General features: G+C 42.2%; 2 protein-coding genes across 10 annotated transcripts in view; one reads left to right on the top strand and one right to left on the bottom strand.

The window, feature by feature from the left end:
- LOC131706824 (bifunctional methylenetetrahydrofolate dehydrogenase/cyclohydrolase, mitochondrial-like) lies at positions 1-13243 on the top strand. The gene is made up of 8 exons (XM_059008651.1): positions 1-221; positions 3307-3491; positions 6733-6855; positions 7434-7586; positions 8288-8395; positions 9409-9501; positions 11654-11779; positions 11905-13243. The coding sequence occupies exons 1-8, from the start codon at positions 142-144 to the stop codon at positions 12045-12047; spliced, it is 1011 nt and encodes a 336-aa protein (XP_058864634.1). The 5' UTR covers positions 1-141; the 3' UTR covers positions 12048-13243.
- A 135-nt stretch (positions 13244-13378) lies between these two features.
- Positions 13379-20884, bottom strand: part of LOC131696802 (electrogenic sodium bicarbonate cotransporter 4-like) — a 46747-nt gene continuing 39241 nt past the window's right edge. For 7 of the 9 annotated variants that reach the window (XM_059008642.1, XM_059008643.1, XM_059008646.1 and 4 more), the window contains 2 exons: positions 19962-20017; positions 13379-16146 (listed from right to left, as the gene is read on the bottom strand). In XM_059008642.1, coding sequence (XP_058864625.1) covers positions 15978-16146; positions 19962-20017 — 225 coding nt within the window. In that variant the 3' untranslated portion in view covers positions 13379-15977. Of the gene's footprint in view, positions 20018-20455; positions 20535-20884 lie in introns of all 9 variants that reach the window. The other 2 variants (XM_059008648.1, XM_059008647.1) reach the window with 2 other exon arrangements.

Genomic DNA, 20884 nt, shown 5'->3' with positions numbered 1-20884 from the left:
GACGTCACATCATCCCTAAAAAGGCCACGCCGCTTGTTCTTCCGTGCTGATCGGCTTGTGCTCGTGTCTGCGGCTGCTTCTCGTTACACACCGTCCCGCTCAATAGAAATATACTCACCCCAAGGTTAATAAACGCACACAATGGCAACATTCAGGACAATCAGGTCGCTGTGCAGATTATCACACCAGCAAGTATGCAGTTTACACCTAACCGCAGCCAGGTATGTACAATTAACCTTCATTTATACCCGTTTAAAAGGAATGAAAGATGCGGGTTGCTGTAGAAAGTATTTCTGTGCCAGATATTTTTTGTAAAATTGTATTTTATATTGAGATGTGCCACTAAACTACACAGCTGTCTACACTGGCTCTCCTAAATATATTAATATACGTGTAATTTCCGGGCGTAAAAAACATACTGAAATAAAATGGCAAGCTCCGTGACGATGATGGTTTTCACTATGCTCCGAAAAGCAAAATACATTGATGTAAATATACACGAAAATCTGTATTACATACCATTACAGATACATACAGTAAAGTATAGTGAACCGCTGTCTTTATTTCTGATAGAACGATATTCGAGTGGAACTCAGTTCTGTTCTGTGTATGGTGAGATGAATCGGGCGCAGCGCCCCTAGCGGTATGTCTTATGAATGACACGCTGGCTGATGAAATCTTGCTATTAGTTTGCATTTGGGCTCCCGGTCTAGGCTTGTAATTTCTCCCGGGCAGTCATGCTGTGTACAATCCAATACAACCAGAATCTCGAGTTTACACATGACTTTCAAATAAACTTTTAATTAACTTTAAGGAACTGCCAACCGTGTCTTATTACCTACAATTATTTACTGAAACAGCTGCCACGTGTGTGCCTTGTATTGAGAAGTACGCAGCTAAGATTGAAACATTACTAGACCAGCGATCGAGATGTGCCATGTTTTCTCAACAAACCTCAGTTTTATTTATATATATATATATATATATATATATATATATATATATATATATATATATATATATATATATATGTATATATATATATATAATTACCAGGATGTCTCCAACACAATATTCAAGAATTAATATTCGTTAATATACATTAATATTCAGTAATATACACGCAAAACAATTATTATTATTATTATTTATTTCTTAGCAGACGCCCTTATCCAGGGCGACTTACAATTGTTACAAGATATCACATTATTTTTACATACAGTTATACAGTTGGGTTTTTACTGGAGCAATCTAGGTAAAGTACCTTGCTCAAGGGTACAGCAACAGTGTCCCCCACCTGGGATTGAACCCACGACCCTCCGATCAAGAGTCCAGAGCCCAAACCACTACTGTTTTATTTATTTTTATTTATTTACTTATTTATTTTTTTTAACTATGATTGTATTTCTAAGTCCCTGACTTGCTGGACCCCCAGTTTGAGAAACGCTGCTGTACCATTCATGCCACTTTATAACGGAGTCAGATTTTTAAAATAAATATTTGAGTGATTGTTTTTTTGTGTTGTCAGTGAGGCTCGTCGTGCTGGCACAGCTGACATTCTCTTCCGCGATTAACAGACTGATAAATTCATGTTAGTCTTGCACAGAATGCCGTGCAGGAATCCAGGAACCCGACTCCAGGAATCCGGGTTTAATTAGAATATGGATGACGTGAGACACTACAGCTGTGGCCAACAGTTTTGCATCACCAAGAATTTTAGGATTGAGACACAATGTGAACTATATGAAGATCATTTTAGAAATTTTATTTAACATCATGTAATCAAAGAAGCTACAACACGCTATTGCAAAAGTCTACTAACAGTAGTACAGTATTTCATGTTAGATTTTCAAATGTCACAGTTTTTTTAATTTGTCAGTTTATATGGAACACTAAAAAGCGGTATGGAATTCAATATGTTAACGTAACATTACTCAGCAGGTTTCATTCGACTTTATGAAGCAACATTAGTTAATTCTCTAGGGTGATGCAAAACATTCTTGAAATGTATTTGTTTACGACTGTAAGTCGCCCTGGATAAGGGCGTCTGCTAAGAAATAAATAATAATAATAATAATAATAATAAAACATGAAAAAATAGTTTAATTCATATTTAAAAAGTGTTGATTTTGAAATGTAGTCAAACACCAAGCAGACCATGTTTACGTTTGCCACACGTACTGGAGGCAAACCTAATTTATTTACACTAAACAAGGAGGGAAATAAGCCTCCCATTGCGTAGCAGTTTGATCCATTCCTGGTTTTACTAGGAGCTTAAAGACACCCGAGCTTGTTACCTACACACTGGGGCTAATCAAGCTCGTAGTAAAACCTGGAATGGGTGAAACGGCTATTAATATATTATTTATTTGGCAGACGCCTTCATCCAAGGTGACTCACAGGCGTTATCGGGCAGTACAGGGTCACAATGCACATCAATAGTTGCTCTGCCTTTTTTCCACGCCTGGTAAGGTAAGGGGGAGAGATATAAAGGAATGCCTGTCTGCTGTTTCTTGGCTTCTCCAAGTTGGTCTAAAGTTACTTCTTGAGCGGCCTCTTGTATATAACTTTATTTATATACTTCCTAGGAATGGGTGGCAGTGTGTTCCCTCGCTGCTTGTGCAGTTCTGAGCGCCTGCATCAGCAGATCACAGTAACATGCAATAAAGAAAGGCTGGCTCAGTGATTCGGGACAGTTTTAAACTGGCTCCTGTCCCATCAGCACAGGTGCCTGCTTCATATCTCGACAGGGATCTGTAAGACACTGTCTGGAGATGAGCTCAGCCTGACTTTGAGGAATACCAGCAGTGAGACGAGAACAAACATTGTACGCCATGCACACTGGCTTTCTTTGTTTTGCAAACTGACTAATTTAATTCGTAATGACAAAGGCGTTGCTGATTTGCATTGTGCACTAACCCTTTAGTCACTGCGTGTATAATTTATAAGGGCAGCAGTGTGGAGTAGTGGTTAGGGCTCTGGACTCTTGACCGGAGGGTCGTGGGTTCAATCCCAGGTGGGGGAACACTGCTGCTGTACCCTTGAGCAAGGTACTTTACCTAGATTGCTCCAGTAAAAACAGTATAAATGGGTAATTGTATGTAAAAATAATGTGATATCTTGTAACAATTGTAAGTCGCCCTGGATAAGGGCGTCTGCTAAGAAATAAATAATTATACCATGTTAAGGTTCCTATCTATGTATCTATTTTATAATACAGATCTCTATTTTAGTACGACTTCTCGAACTCCATAGAGTTCACACAAGCTGGTTTTTTCAAATTTCTGTTGCCGTCTCGATTCCCAGACACGAAGCTGTCGTGATCTCCGGGAGGAAGCTGGCGCGGCAGATCCGACAGGAAGCCAAGAGTGACGTGGAGCAGTGGGTCTCCGAGGGCAACCGTCGGCCACACCTGAGCGTGGTGCTCGTGGGAGACAACCCAGGGAGTCACTCCTACGTGCTGAACAAGACCAAGGCAGCCGCTGACGTGGGTACGTGGCCACTGAGAGCTGAGGGGTCACGGGGTGGGGGGGCTGTGGCATTAACAAGACCAAGGCAGCCGCTGACGTGGGTACGTGGCCGCTGAGAGCTGAGGGGTCACGGGGTGGGGGGGGCTGTGGCATTAACAAGACCAAGGCAGCCGCTGACGTGGGTACGTGGCCGCTGGGAGCTGAGGGGTCACGGGGTGGGGCATTAACAATTGTTGGGATAGGCACAAAAGCTAGTATGGTGTTGACAGCGCTTTGCAGTATTACACAATGGAAATAAGACTCCAATTGCACAGCACTGTCACCCATTCCAGTGTTTTACTACAAGCTTGATTAGCCACAGTGTATAGGTAACAAGTTCAGGTGTGTCTTATTAAATTCATAGTTAAACCAGGAATGGATCAAAGCGCTGTGCATCGGGAGTCTTGTTTCTAACTCAGTTTAAAAAAAAAAATAATAATAATTTAAAGAAAGAATTTACATTGACCACTAAATGACCTTCTCGAGACAATCAGGAAGTGGGCGACGCCAGCTTTATCCCCGCTTGAGATTGCGTTGCTGTGGTGAGTGACTATGTGTAATGGAAGCTACAGGAGGCAGATAGCTTGGTTGCTAGGTAACCTTCATGCTTCAGGGCAGTTCGCAATGTTGGGAACACTTCGTCCTCTTGTTATGGAACTTGAGGAGTGTTTTATTTGCTAAACATTGGGCTTGAATAACCGGTTCTTTTCTGATTGGCCAGTTCAAGCTGTTGTGCTTGAAATAAAGGAAAATACATTTTTTACAAAAAGCCTATGTAGAAAAATATGAGCTCTATGGGTATAAAATGTTATCGCCATATTCTGTTTCACATCCGATGACAGAGCTGGGATCTGTCATTTCTAACCTCCTACTGCTGCAAGTAATCACAGAACAATGTGGCTAAGTGGCTTAATCAATGGGATTCTTGTCAGTGGCAATTCTAAAATGCATTCCTGGAACTTAAGAAAAAATAATCACATTTTGTGGTTATATGTACAGTAAGTATGCTTAAGGCTGTATTTAACAGAATTCACGATTTCCATGGAAATGTACCCTTTACAGTTCCCTGTGAATAACCATTTCTGAAAGAATAGTGTAAATATACATATTTTTTTGTCACTTAAAAAATAAATACAGCAAACGTTTGTCTTATTGACGCGCTGCCTGTTACCCTGAATTTAGGAACCTGGCAGCCGGTTTAGTTTGCTTCCGGTAGACTTCAACCAAAAAAGACACGAGCTGCATCAAAGATCGGAAACCTTTCTGCTAAAGATAAATCGCTCTGTCCAGGACAAGAATTTTAATTTTGTTTGATAATTCACTGATGGTGAAAATATAACGTCTTTAAAAGGTGGACATAAAAAAAAAAAATTCTCCAATTTTAGCATTCGCTGTTTTTTAGGTAAGCGTTTAAATATTTAGGAAAATTTATCATATAATAAAACAATCTATTTCCAATAGAAGAGAGAACTTGCTTCCTAGAACTGCGAGTGCACTTTCATTTGAACTTGGTAGGGACATTCCTTGTGCTGTTCTGCGACTGTAGGTCACGGTGACCCTATTTTTCATTGGCGTGTGAGTACAGCGCTTAAAAAAAAAAAAAAGTTGTTCCTGGAATCTGCTGCAAAGCTGGCAGCGGTAGCTTACAGAGAGCTTATCACTGTGTGTGTCTCTGCAGTGAAGCAGCTTTATCTGCTGATAAACTTTACACACTTGTAGGTTGGCTGAGGGCGTTGGCTTTAGTGCTTCAGGTTTTTAAATGCGTTCTGCAAGACTGGAATATGCAAAGAAGCAGAAAATGGGGGGGGGTATATGATGTCATCATGCATTTGCTTTGGGGGGGGGCATATGAGGTCATTATTATTATTTGTTTATTTAGCAGACGCCTTTATCCAAGGCGACTCACAGAGACTAGGGTGTGTGAACTATGCATCAGCTGCAGAGTCACTTACAACAACGTCTCGCCCGAAAGACAGAGCACAAGGAGGTTAAGTGACTTGCTCAGGGTCACACAATGAGTCAGTGGCTGAGGTGGGATTTGAACCGGGGACCTCCTGGTTACAAGCCCTTTTCTTTAACCACTGGACCACACAGTCATCATGCATTTGCTTGCTAGTCTTACACATGTCCCCATATAGAGACTAGAAGACGTGTTGTGTGTTATTTTTCCTTGCTGTGCATGACAGGGTTCAAGTCATTCAGTCCCATGTGGCTCTGGCTCATGGTGCAGTTTTCTGCATTATTGTTTCAATAGAGGACAGGGAGGGCACACTGCAATATCTCATCTGAGCTGCTATTTGATTGGAGCAGTTCTCTGGATGCCTCAATGCATGGAAACTCCAGAAAAAGAAAAAAATACTAGAAATAAATATTTATAAAACAATCTTGATAAAACGCTATCCAGAAAGCCTGGACATTTCTCCAAGTAAACTTGAAAGCTAGTTTTTAAATCTTTTTTATATTGTAGTCAGTTTATATTGTGTCCATCCCCATATGAGGACACCATGCGCGAGAGAGTGAATTAAAAATGTACTGTTTGTAATATCAGATTGTAAATGTTGATGTATGCAGACATTTACTATTCAAACAATCCGCTACAGCTATGGCCAAAAGTTTAGCATCACTGAGAATTTTAGCATTGAGACATTAATTAAAATATAAAACTATATGAACGTAACTTGATCTTTTATTTAACATCGTGTAATTGAAGAAAGTACAACATTATTATTATTATTATTATTATTTATTTCTTAGCAGACGCCCTTATCCAGGGCGACTTACAGTTGTTACAAGATATCACATTATTTTTACATACAATTACCCATTTATACAGCTGGGTTTTTACTGGAGCAATCTAGGTAAAGTACTTTGCTCAAGGGTACAGCAGCAGTGTCCCCCACCTGGGATTGAACCCACGACCCTCCAGTCGAGTCCAGAGCCCTAACCACTACTCCACACTGCTGCCCTGATGTCATGATATCGCAAGTGTCTACCAGAAGCCATAATAGTAGTACAGTAGTATTCATAGTGTATATGGAAAACTACGAAGTGGTATGTAATTCAATATGTTTCCAGCAGGTTAATGTAGAAAAATGTGTTAATTTGCCATAGTTGTAGATATAAAGACTCAATCCAGATAGCTACTGCTGTCTCTTCATCCCGGAAGGGTGGAAGGTAGGCTGCGGCATGTGTTAATGGGCCGGTTTGTTTGTGTGCTCCGCAGGGATCAGCAGCGAGACGATCCTCAAGCCAGCCGATATCTCGGAGAAGGAGCTGCTGGAGCTGATTGACAAACTCAACAACGACAGCAACGTGGACGGGCTGCTGGTGCAGCTCCCCCTGCCAGGTGAGAACTGCCCCCAGCACTGCCTTGCCTTGCCCGCGTGCCACAGGACAGTCTAGTCCATCAGCTAGCTGCTGGGTGACACACAAAGATTCCACGTGGGCAGATATACAAGCTGTGAATGGGGTCTTCTGAGTCGGTGTGTGCTGCCAATTACCTTTAAGTATTATTTCATCGGCAGGCACTAGATAAATCAATTCACGAATGTGTGTATTTTTAAAACCGGGAAAGCTGTCCTCCCCTCGCCTTTACAATTGAATACCAATACATGACAATTCATTTCTGCAATTCACTAACCCATAAGATTATAAATATATATATAATATAAAAATTACGATTAATCTTATGGGCTCAGCCCAGACCCAAGTCAGGAGACTCATTGACAAAAACATTCAAAACACACACACAGCTCCAGCTCTTGTATCCAGGTAAGGGTTGACAATGCTGCTGAGGGCAGCAGTGACAGTTCAGAGTCCCTGTGCATTGTGCTTGCTGTGGTAGGAGTGAGGGGGATGGAGTGGGCGTGGGGTTTGTGTCTCAGTCTCTCTTCCCCTGCTCACCTTGTCCTGTCCCCTCCTCAGAGCACATCGACGAGCGGAAGGTCTGTAACGCCGTGGTCCCTGGGAAGGACGTGGACGGCTTCCACGTGGTCAACGTGGGCAAGATGTGTCTGGACCAGAGCACCATGCTGCCGGCCACGCCCTGGGGGGTGTGGGAGATCATCAAGCGGACCGGTGAGAGACGGGGTGGGGGAGGGGTTTTCACTAAAACTGCACCCTGTGTACTGCCATCTTCTGGTGAACCGCTGCGTTTCAATTACGAGCCACGAAACTGAAGTGCAGTCCCACAGCGTCCTCTAGTGAAACACGCCACAGCTGGTTAACCCTTTCAGTCCTGAATTATTTGTCGAGTTAAAGAATAAACTCCTTTATTGGTATATATATATATATATATATATATATATATATATACTTTTTTTTTTTTACAAAGGTTTACTAAACACACTGAATAGAAATGCATTCAAACACGTTATTAGGTACATATTTATTTGAGAGGCATTTTTTTTTTTTACGTTTTTCTGTTAACGTTCTCTTTCGAGGCGTTGCTATTTATTTTAAGGAAGCATGTCTTGCGTTATTTTAACAGTTAGGTTATTCAATAAATCCATTGGTCAACATCGTGAATTCAAAACAAGAACAGGTGTCCTTCCCTCACCTTTACAACAGAGTACCACTCAATGGCAATTAACTTCCGCACTGGGTGTTTTAAAAGCTGAAGATTCCAATCATCCGGGGTGCCGACATCTTGACCGTAAACTGACAATGACATCTTGACCGTAAACTGACAATGACAATGGAGGCACGCCCGCCATTATTTTAGTGTCCATTCATTCATTGAAATAAATGACTGTCCTGTTTGTGTCCTCCCCTGGCAGGGATCCCCACGCTGGGGAAGAACGTTGTGGTTGCTGGGCGCTCGAAGAACGTTGGGATGCCCATCGCCATGCTGCTGCACACTGACGGCAGGCATGAGAGACCAGGAGGTGAGCGAGGGAATCGCTGAAACACTAGAGCAGTTTTGGATCCTAATTAAGGAGGCTTGGTGGTACAGCGGTTAAAGAAAAGGGTTTGATACCAGGAGGGTTAAAATCCCGGCTCAGCCACCGACTCACTGTGTGTGACCCTGAGCAAGTCACTGAACCTCCTTGTGCTACATCCTTCGGATGAGACATAAAACAAACGAGCTCCTATTGGAAGTGACTCTGCAGCAGCAGCAGCAGTTGTTGATGATGCATAATTCACCCCCTAGTCTTGGATAAAAGCATCTGCTAAATGACTCAATAATTAATATACTTGTCGTATTAAATGTTGTAGCGTTCCTAATAGTTAAATTGTCTTTTTTCTGTTTTTTTTTTTGTTTTTTTTAAGACGTTTAAAGCAGCCCTGTGACTTCAGTAGAGCTCCCAGAATCATGTCTAACCTGTAATTACTGTACATGGTACCCCACAGTGTAACCATAAAACCAGGGGTCTCCAAACACGGTCTGACAGGTACAGCGAGATAATTAAGTATTTCAGGGTCTGGATGGAGGTGTAATTGGTTCAGCTAAACAATTTAGAACAGGGCTGGAACAAAGACCAGGAGTGGAAGGGACAGCTTCGAAACACTAAGAAATAATTGGTAACAAATACCACAATAGTGTTATCAGATACGCTTGGAGGTTAGACATGATTCTGAGAGCTCTATTGAGACTCTTTGAATTTATTACGTTTCTCTTATAGTTCAGCAATATCGCAGGGATGGAAATAAGACTTCTATTGCACACAGTTTCACCCATTCCAGGTTTTTGCTACAAGTTTGATTAGCCACAGTTTATAGGTAACAAGCTCAGGTGTGTCTTAATATAAATAAACTCGTAGTAAAACCAGAAATGGATCATACTACTGTGTAACGGGAGCCTTATTTCCATCCCTGTGTGTTTAAGAGTTAAGGATGGGGTAAAATACACAGAGATAGTGTCCCTCCTGAAGTTAACCCTTTGTTTCCTCTCTCCCAGGTGACGCCACAGTCACAATCTCACACAGATACACGCCGAAGGAGCAGCTGAGGCAGCACACTCAAATCGCTGACATCGTCGTAGCCGCAGCCGGTAAGCATGTGTTCCGTTACTCCCCGTTTCCACTGCGGGTCGCGGCTAACCCTGGCCAAGAAAAACGAGTTTCGGTGCTTTTTACAAATGTGGCCAACCTTGGAAGTTCTTGTCCTACGTCAAAAGCTCACTGGGGGATTCTGGGATAGTAGTGTGCCGCGTTTTAAATAAACCTGTAGCAGGACTACATTCAGGATAAATAAATAAATAAATAAATGCCTGATCAGTGGATTCTTTGATTGAAAGAACGCCCATCGCTATTTTTATTTTTGCTCTGCATACGATTTTAGACGGCCTTCGGAAGATACGATTGTCCGAACTCTCTTGAGATCGCGACGTGGATTTCATTCCTCGCTGTAATGCATGTGTGGTAACTTTACTGCGTGATCGGTTTAATATTAAACTCAACAGCCGTTGCTGCAGTCGCGAAAAAAGCTTGCAATGCACCTCTATGTTCCCCTGTCGGCTCCCAGCACACACCTCCCTGCCACCTGATCAGGGCGTTATATTCTGTACATGGTATTTATAATGTGGTTGGGAAACCCAGAGGAAACTGCAAAGATGAGCCAGAACATTTGTAATCTGCACCGTGAAGAAAGCTGCATTACGTAATGCAGTATCACGGTACATTCCTGTTCCTGCAACACTGTGGAAAAACTCCAATGCTGCAATATAGTGTTTCCGCTAGGAGAAACTGCTGCCAGGCACAGTGACTGCTCACTCAATGTTTTACCAGTCACAACATGCCTACTCTTAAAATGGTACACTTACACATAGTTATGGAGAAATAGACAGAAATACTAAATTTATTATTATTATTATTATTATTATTATTATTTATTTAGCAGATTCCTTTATCCAAGGTGACTTGCAAAGACTAGGGTGTGTGAACTATGCATCAGATGCAGAGTCACTTACAACTACGTCTCACCCGAAAGACAGAGTACAAGGAGGTGAAGTGACTTGCTCAGGGTCATACAATGAGTCAGTGGCTGAGGTGGGATTTGAACCGGGGACCTCCTGCTTACAAGCCCTTTCTTTAACCACTGGACCACACAGCCTCCTATAGCAGAAAATACGTGATTTGTAACAATTTATTTTCAAAAGTTGTTGAAATTAGTTTTTTCTTATTTAACATTCATATTTCGCTTCAGAATTTCAGTACTTTACACTATTTCTTGGTGTAACTTAAAACTACAGGTATAACATTGAGGTGAATTTAAAGCATTTTGTCCTGAAGCTATAGCAGGGTGTGCAAACTTACACAAGATCAGACACATTTAGAGTAAGGAGAACATGTGAAAACCCACATAAATACAAACGAGAAACTGCACAGCCAATCACAATCCCAGAGGAACGAAAGGAGGGGGCGTGGATTGAATCGGCCTATCGGTGACTTGCTTTGTTAACAAGCATGCGCTGAGGCAGGGACTGGCGAATCACGCGCTCATTCAATGGCCTGTGCCTTTTTAAAGGGCGTAGTCTAGTTAACGGAAAGGACAGCAGTAAAAATGAGGAAATGGCTAAACTCCAGATGGGAACTGAAAATAACTGTGTGAGGCTGTGTGGTCCAGTGGTTAAAGAAACAGGCTTGTAACGAGGACGTCCTCAGTTCAAATCCGACCTCAGCCACTGACTCATTGTGTGACCCTGAGAAGTCGCTTAACCTCCTTGTGCTCCGTCTTTCGGGTGAGACGTAGTTATAAGTGACTCTGCAGCTGATGCATAGTTCACACACCCTAGTCTCTGTAAGTCGCCTTGGATAAAGGCGTCTGCTAAATAAACAAGTAATAATAATAACTGCGGTCAGTTATTCGCAGGAATGTTGTAAGAATAACATTTTGAAGTGTGGAATTGCAGATTGTTCTACCACCCTCCCATTACAGTCCTGGCAATAAGACTCCTATTGCAGAGCAGTTTCACCCATTCCAGGTTTTACTACGAGCTTGACCAGCCACGGTGTACAGGTAACAAGCTCAGGTGTGTGTCTTATTAAACATAGTAAAACCAGGAATGGATCAAACTGCTATGCAACGGGAGTCTTATTTCCATCCCTGCCACTGGATGTGGCTCAATGCATTCAGTCAGATACCAGCGTGTTTTTAGTTTACAGTGTTTCAGTTCTTAAGACGGGGTTTCACTCTTTCCCCAGGTATTCCAAACCTGATCACAGCCGACATGATCAAGGAAGGGGCCGTTGTGATCGATGTCGGGATCAACAGGGTTCAGGATCCAGTCACCGGGAAACCCAAACTGGTCGGGGACGTTGACTTCGAAGGTACGCACCAGTATGACCAGTATGAAGCAAGAATACTAAGTGGACATTAGTAAAAAAAAAAAAAAGGTGTGAAATGAAATTTGAAGCTGCTGGCTTCTTAACTGAATTCTTTGTTTCTTGCGCAGGAGTGAAACGGAAAGCCAGTTTTATCACTCCAGTCCCTGGTGGCGTGGGGCCCATGACGGTGGCCATGCTGATGAAGAACACCATCATCGCAGCCAAGAAACTTCTGCCGAAGCCAGCCGCCCTCGGCATCGCGGCTCCTTAACAAGAGACCCCGCACCCCGAGACAGAGAGTGCGAGAGGACAGTGATCATCCCAGAGTTTAAAACCGCACATTCCCGGACCACCAAAACACTCCTACATAGGCTGACGGAATTGCAATAATTTATTCATTATAATATTTGTTTGTTTGTTTTTGTATTTTTTTTTATTTTGATCATGTTTATGTACAGGGGGAAAAGGAGTACGAAAGTCTTTAAGTGTAATGTCGCGTTTAATGGTGTAATTCCGTTCCACCTTAAAAAGGAGTGTGCCGCTCATTTCGTGCAGATGCCTGCCGCGCTTTCTTTAAAGCAACTGGATGTTTCTTAAGGTGGAGATGTCCCCTCTCTCGCCCATATATACAAAACCAATTATAGGCATTAACTGTGTTTTGCTGGGGGAAAATGCCCCCAGTATATTGACCAGTGGAGGAATGTTGTTTGCTCGGTGTGGCTCAGCAGTAAGAGTTGAGGACTAGGAGCCAGGTAGTCCTAAAATAAAGGATCACTTTATAGCTTACTTGTCTTACCCCCTGCAGTAAAACCGTAGGCGCAAATGCCCCCTGCCCTGCCTCAACCCACCCCATCTTATTTTGAACTATTTTTTAGTAATATCCAAGTGGCTCTCTCTACTGTGACCTAAGGATTTTTTTTGTGTATTTATTTTTTGTATACCTTAACCTATAATAACTCCCTCTATTCTGCTATCAGGAATATTCAGAAGTATTTATTTTTGAAGATTATGTTGCAAGAGATTCATAATTCCTCCCCCCCAATCACATTGCAAGTCGTGGGGCAGTCGCTTGTTTAGGATCGAGATCACCGCTGGACCATCTCATACGGGGGTTAGGGACCCACCAGAGCTTGTGGTCAGACTGAAGAACAAAGGTTTGTTTGGGTTTTAATGCTTGCTGTCAGGGTGTAACTAAGCAGGAAATGCAGAAATACTAAAAGACTTTATTTGGGTATTTCTAAATTCGGCACCAGCGATTTGTTTTAATAGTTCCAGGTGATTTTACCTGCTCAGGTGTGCACGCGTGGCACATTCCACCTGCAATCTGGGACTAAAAACTTTCCCGGGAAGACTTAACAACAAAAGTGTGTTTTTATGTTTGTGTGTGTTTTTTTTCCTGACTTGCTTCAATGCAACGTGAAATCTGGAACCCAAATAAACAGAAACTGAAAGAAATGACCCATCTTACCTGCTTGTGGTTTTGATTCTTGTTCAAAATGTGTTGTTTTTGTGCGTGGGTTTTTTAATTTATATGCTCGCTGTACCGCGGAACTAAGGCCATAGCAAACACTCATTTAAATAAAGAGGAACCCACACGCTGCCGTTTGTCCAACGTAAGTTTATTGGCAAACACTGTTCATTTAAACTTTACAGCCGACGTGAAATATACAAATGAAACGGGGGAATCACAGTTTACACACCGATACACAACATTATCGTTTCAATTTCAACACAGGCTGCAACTAAACATTTTCAAATCACACTTTACAATTCTATAAAAGAAAGAAATCCACCAGGTACACAAGTTACAGAGAACGTGGAATGCACCGCGTGTGTTCTGTTCTAGTAAAAAAATAATAGAATACAGAGATGCAGGTGACGCCCCTAAAGCATTGCGCAGCTCAGACTTCACATCTATCAAATCAAACCCACAACCTTCCACTGCAGTGGACAAATCATGGCGATCGTAGACTAAACGTTTAGGCCAGCGTCTACAGCAGTGTACACTGAAGGCGGCTCTAGAGTAGACTTGTGTCTGCTTGACTTACAGTTTTACATTTCAGATCTAGAAGTGCCTTTTGAAGCTTTCTGTACAGTTTTAAGATTTCTTTAACTTTGATTTTTTTTTTGGTTTTAAATATATGTATGCTATACAGGATCATACAGAATTTCATTTAAGGGAGAACCTTTTTTTTTGGGTTGAGGACAACTTTCTATAAGCCGGACAATTTTGCCTAGAAGTGACGGTCAGAAATTAAATCTATGGAGTTTGTCTCACCTACAATGGAACTAGCATTGTATGCATATAAACCCTATGGCAGTTCCATTGAAGGTGAAACAACGCCCATACTAACCCTTATAGAAGTTTATCCCCTCTGCATTTACCCTGGTTTGCAATGTGTTTTACTATGCTGTACCATACCTCATGGTTTAGGCTTGCCTATGCTTTATCAGCCTTTGCCATGCTTTAATATGATAAACTTTTCAAAGGGAAATATATCATTTTGGGCCATTACTTGCAGGCAGCATTCCCATCTTATACACCCTTGTCCTTTTTAGAGCCACGATTTAGCAAAACGTGTCTCGCATCTTCATGGAGGTGATGTAAAGCTCAGGGAACATGAAGCCACTTTTTCAGGAACAGCGTCTTGAAACCTGGGTCCAGGAGACCTAGTTCCAAGCCACAGAGTGGTTTTGGGTTGCTTTTACAGCCCTTAATGTTGGGCTAATCCTTATTTTATAGTAGCTGAAAATGTTTTCTTTAAGACAGTTCAGCCGAGACAGTCCTTCAGGATAACTGGGGGTAGAATAACTATGTTGTATTTAGGAGACAGGGTAGGGGGTGGGATTCTAACCCATTTATGCATTTAGCCAGCACTTAAAACAAAGCATGACTGATGCTTGATCTCAGCACCACATTGACTACAGCAAGCGAGACGCGATCATCAGGTTTGAGAAAATCTTATTTAAAACACTACTTTTCAAAGTGCTTTTTTTCCATGATTTGTATTGCTTTCACTGTGAACTATTGAACAGAGATGCCTGTTTTAAGTTTCCTACACATTTACAACATAAACAGTTACATTACAAACAGAATATATAAAACTGGAAAATGCACAGTAAATCATTCAAGTGTTCACAAACTGGTAGTCGCTTGGCACTGAGTTTTATTTAAAAAAAAATGTTCTTGCACCCAAGTCCTCTCATTGGCACCTGGGAGCCACCATTGAATCACAGCTGAAGAAATCTATTAGCAATGAGGCTACATATATATTGTAGGGACCAGGAGAAAGGGGGGGAAGAGGAGGAAGAGTCAGGAATGTTGGCACTTCAAAACAGAAACTGTTTTTCCATTACTGCAGGTGAAGCTGCTGCCTGGGTTAAGTAACAAACAACCAAAAAGATTTTGGAGAAGGAGAATTTGTCTTCCCTTCTCAATATGTAGTTTTTGTTCAAATTGTATCTCTTTGGCATTCACTCTGGTGTACCTAGTAAAGGTAAGACATGATTTTAAGAGCTCTATTCTATATCCTGTGATCGAAATTAGTTTTAGAAAAAAAGGACTTTGTAATCGTAATCTGGATAAATGTAATCCAGCAGTGCCGTGTTCTGAAAAAACGAATCAAAAACGACCCAGATAAAAAATAATCTCAATCACAAAATCCAGATCACTGTTATCCAGATTAGAAGTTTTGAAAAACCTGGCCTCAGGATATGAACGGAACAGAAAAACGCTACCCCAAAAACTACAAGAAGATATTTAGACACCCATACAAAGTTTAAACTACACTATTTTCTGAAAACACAAATTTCTAAGTAGTAGAGGCGTGAATCTTTCAGAATGTGACCTTTAAATCTCACACACACACACACACACACACACACACACTGACTGACCTGGTCTACTGCAGAGGTGATCATCGGTTTAAGAAAAACGTACGCATCTTATAAATTCGACATGCTGTTTATTCCAGTATTTATTTATTTTTTAAATCCGTGTTTTCACTGTGATTACTGGAGGTTATTATCTCCAGTAATCTTGGGTATTCCCCACAGCAAACTTGTCAAAATTAAAAATGAAAAAAAACAACAGTTTTTGTTTTAGAGGAGGGGGGAGAGGGTAGAAGAGTCACAGGAAGAGCTGGCTTGTTTTTTTGTTTTTTTTTCGGGGGGGGGGGGGGGGGGGGTGTTGCTATAGTTGCTATAGGGTGGTCTCACTGCCCATGTCTCTGGGATGTCTATCTGTGTCTGTGTCTTCGTAGTCTGACTCCATTTCTATCTTCACCTGGGGCACGGCCCACATGGAGCTCCGTGAGTAATTGACAGCGGGAGAGGATGACGGGCAGGAGATCTTCAGGTGCAGCGTGATGCTGGATTGAGTGCAGAACAAGCTTGTTAGTACGGGCTAGGGGAGAGTCAGACCGCTACCAAACAAACCTGGCTTCCGTTTCGACTTTAAAATCACAGACAAAGAGAGAAGGAGACGCCTTTTATTGGACTAACTAAACATTAATTAAATCACAAGACCTCAAAGGTAGTCTTCTTCAGGTGAAAAGTAGATTTGATGTTACAATAAGAACATAAGAAAGTTTACAAACGAGAGGAGGCCATTCGGCCCATCTTGCTCGTTTGGTTGTTAGTAGCTTATTGATCCCAGAATCTCATCAAGCAGCTTCTTGAAGGATCCCAGGGTGTCAGCTTCAACAACATTACTGGAGAGTTGGTTCCAGACCCTCACAATTCTCTGTGTAAAAAAAGTGCCTCCTATTTTCTGTTCCGAATGCTGGCCTGTGCTTTACCATGCTTTCACTGTGCTACTCTGAAGGAGAAGAGACCTCTGAGGTCTTGAAAGCTGGCGATTCGTTACTGTTTAGTTAAAATTTTGTTTATTTAGCAGACGTCTTTATCCAAGGCGACCTAGAGAGACTAGGATGTGTGAACTATGCATCAGCTGCAGAGTCACTTACAATTACGTCTCACCCAAAAGACGGAGCACAAGGAGGTGAAGTGACTTGCTCAGGGTCACACAGTGAGTCAGTGGCTGAGGTTGGATTTGAACCGGGGACCTCCTGGTTACAAGCCCTTTTCTTTAACCACTGGACCACACAGCCTCCTGTACCACAGTCCTGGACCACACAGTTAGTCCAATAAAAGGTATCGCCCCTCCTTCTCTTTGACTGTCAGCTCTGGACTGATCACATTTCATTTATTTAAAATCGAAATCCTGGGTTTGAAAATTATTTTTTTAAATTCAATTTTAACTTTTTTTTTGTAGTTGTTCAGACACTGGGGAGGCAGTAGCTGCTCTTGTGGGGCTCTATTAGACTGCAGCCAGAAAGTCAAACCCGGTCTAGCTGACCCTGCCTATTGCACGCTGTAATCAGATCCAGATTTAAAAGCAGGTGTTTGTAATATGCAAATTCCAATGTCAAAGCTGAGCCCTCCCAAGACAAATTATCCTCCCTGACGACAGATTACTGAGGTGTCCCCTGCCCTGAACCCCGTTCTGAATGTGCTGTTCCAGTGACTGCCCTCCCCTCCCTCTGCAAGCAGGTTCATTCAGGTCACAGTGTGGAGAATGGGTAGTAAAGCACTGTGCTGTTCTAGTGACTGCCCTCCCCTCCCTCTGCAAGCAGGTTCATTCGGATCTCAGTGTGGAGAATGGGTAGTAAAGCACTGTGCTGTTCTAGTGACTGCCCTCCCCTCCCTCTGCAAGCAGGTTCATTTGGATCTCAGTGTGGAGAATGGGTAGTAAAGCACTGTGCTGTTCCAGTGACTGCCCTCCCCTCCCTCTGCAAGCAGGTTCATTCGGATCTCAGTGTGGAGAATGGGTAGTAAAGCACTGTGCTGTTCCAGTGACTGCCCTCCCCTCCCTCTGCAAGCAGGTTCATTCGGATCTCAGGTGTGGAGAAGGGGTTACAGCATTCTCAGGGCAGGAATGGGCTCAGAATAGGAGAAGATGTGAAGAGATAAAAAAAGATTTAAAAAAGGGTAACTTTATGGAGTAATAAAGATCCAGTATTAGGTTTTTAACAGACAATAGACAAAACTTAATTCATTATTATTACCATTTGATTTTTTTTTTTAAATGCATGCTATATAGGCCTATGTTCCTGCTTTTTATATATTGGAGCAAACTTAATAGTACTACTTATAATAATAATAATAATAATAATAATAATAATAAATAGCTGCACTGAGGAAATAATTCAGTTTTCTGACCTATCGGCATCCCACGTAACTTTCAATTCCGCACACAGGTCTCTGATAAATAAACAAGCCTTATTGTCAATGGAGACGATTACAGCGGCAAGGGAAAACAAGGATGGAAATAAGACTCCTTTTGCATAGCAGTTTGATCCATTCCAGGTTTTACTATGAGTTTAAAAAAAAACACACCTGAGCTTGTTACCCAGGCAGCAGTGTGGAGTAGTGGTTAGGGCTCTGGACTCTTGACCGGAGGGGCGTGGGTTCAATCCCAGGTGGGGGACACTGCTGCTGTACCCTTGAGCAAGGTACTTTACCTAGATTGCTCCAGTAAAAACCCAACTGGATAAATGGGTAATTGTATTTAAAAATAAAGTGATATCTTGTAACAATTGTAAGTTGCCCTGGATAAGGGCGTCTGCGAAGAAATAAATAATAATAATACCTGTACACACTGGGGCTAATTAAGCTCTTAATAAAACCTGGAACGTCTTATTTCGATCCCTGGAAAATAAGCTTTAGACTCGTTAGACTCGACAACTTCGGTATGAGACCAAAGCAACACAACAAATCCTGTGGTCAATGATGTGCTGGAAAGCAGCGCAAACTTACAAAGCACAACTAGACACACTGGGGAGATTTGGTTGGAATAACTGTCTGGGATGAAGCAGCCCCACCTAGAAACCATGTTTGACAGCCTGGCTGCTGTGTGGCTACAGATCAGGCACTGGGAGCTGAAGGGCAGCGACTGTGGGGACCGATTCCAGATCAAATCAGTTCAGTAGACTGCTGGAAACAACCTCAACAACAAAAAAGCTTTCATTGTTGCAAACAGGGGTAGGGTCAACCGATTAACATCACAAATGCTAGCGCTGCACTATTATATATTAGGAGCTTAACATCACATTACTCTTCCCTTACAGTTTTGTGATGTGGCAATTGTTCTAAATAGTTAATTCAGCACTTGATTATATAATTTTGTGTTGACAGTGCCGTAGACGTGTGTAATGCGGGCTAGATCGGCCAAAGTGTCTTAATTTCAGTATGTTCCGGCGCCATCTAGTGCACAGCTAGGGTATTGCCAGCAAAACAAAAATAAGTCAGAATTGGCTTCTATCACTAAGACAGGCAACTAGAACTGAAGATCGGCTCCTGAATTTAGCAGTATGTTAAACAGACAGCCCCACATTACTCTAAATCTATTATTTTTACTTACATACATGAAAAGTCATAGATTTTCTTGGTGTAATTTTTTTTTACAAATTTGGGATGAAATCTGATAAAGATCCTTGCGTGGGTGCGTCCAATTGATCTAAACGGATCCAAGCACCCCCTAAATCAACCCTCTACTGTCTCTAAAACTTCAGTTCCAGACTGAAAGTAAAGAGACTGTTAGATTTTCACTGCCTTGGTACGCAATTCCTAGATCCTCCACTGGTTAGATCTAGGAATATACCTGACTTCAGTAACTACCCTTACAACAGTTTACCTCGGAACATTTGCACAGTAATATTATGCAGTTTTCCCTGTGCTTTTCCTGTGACTCAGCAGAGTCTACCATGGTCTCCCATGTTAATTTAATATGCTTTCCCCTTTCAGGGCTTTACAATGCTCACTAATGCTTCCCTATGCTTTCACTGTGCTTTATTACGCTTTGCTGTGCTTTTACTGTGTGGGAAACTTTTATAAGGGTTTATCCCGGTTTGCTTATTAATATGCTTTACCTTACCTCTCTGTACAATGTTCACCTATGCTTTACCATGCTTTCACTATGCTTTTACTACAGGAAACTTTTCCAAGGGTATTAATTCCTACTGGGCTATACCAATGGAATTTAATGGCGGGGGGGTGTTGGGGGTGGGTTCTGTAATCCCGGGTGGTTACAGCCTCTCACTGGTAGTGGCCCCCCCAGTTGAGCTGGTCCGCGCCTGGCTGCATCATTTCATTGTAAGGTACGCGAATGTTCAGGACACAGTACCTGCGATCCAGCTCAGACTCGCTGGGAGAGCAGTTAGACTGCGGGCGGCCCTTCTCCTGCAAAGGAAACATAACAAGAAAGTTAGCAGCTGGAATTAGGGGCATTATACCTGCCTGGCCACTTTATTAGGACTTATCTGCACTCGCTTTTATCCAAAGCGTCTTACAGAGACTTGGGGGTGAACTATGCTTGATCAACAACTGCTGCTGCTGCAGTCACTTCCAGTAGGAGCTTGTTTGTTTTACGTCTCACAAGGAGGACAAGGAGGTTCAGTGACTTGCTCAGGGTCACACACAGGGAGTCAGTGGCTGAGTTGGGATTGAAGCTGGTAACAAGCCCCTTTAACCGCTGGACCACAATGGCGTTTTGGGGGCGTGTCCCATTATGGCTGCTAGTTTGAATTGCGCCGTAAAATATCAGGAAAAGAAAACAGTGGATTTAATCTCTCCCTGAGATGAGATGTCGGAAGGCTTGGGATGGCTCTCAGTACTTACTGCCTGGAGAAGGAGAGCTGTTGACAGGGTCAGGCTGCAGGGTGTCCATTGGGATCTTTACAGGAACGGGGGGTTTAGACTGGGAAGAAACGGAGGGAGGGGGGAGAGCCATGAAACACAGGGAGGGAGAGAAGAGGACTGCATTGATGGGAGAGTCTCTTAGGATTATAATTCATTCAACCACAAACCAATTCATGCAGCTGTACAGCTGTGGCCAAAACTTTTGCATCAGCTAGAATTTTATATGAAAAACTATATGAACATAATCTTTTATTTAACATCGTGTAATCAAAGAAACTACAAAATGATATCGAGAAAAGTCTACCGTAGTACGGTAGTGTTTCAGGATAGATTTCGGAATGTCACAATTTTTAATTTGTCAGTTTTTCGTGAAGTAGATGGAAAACTACAAAGCGCTGGTATGCAATT

The sequence above is a fragment of the Acipenser ruthenus genome, chromosome 37 (assembly GCF_902713425.1).
Source record: "Acipenser ruthenus chromosome 37, fAciRut3.2 maternal haplotype, whole genome shotgun sequence".
Taxonomy (NCBI): Eukaryota; Metazoa; Chordata; class Actinopteri; order Acipenseriformes; family Acipenseridae; genus Acipenser; species Acipenser ruthenus.
This window is presented reverse-complemented; position numbering and strand designations above follow the sequence as displayed.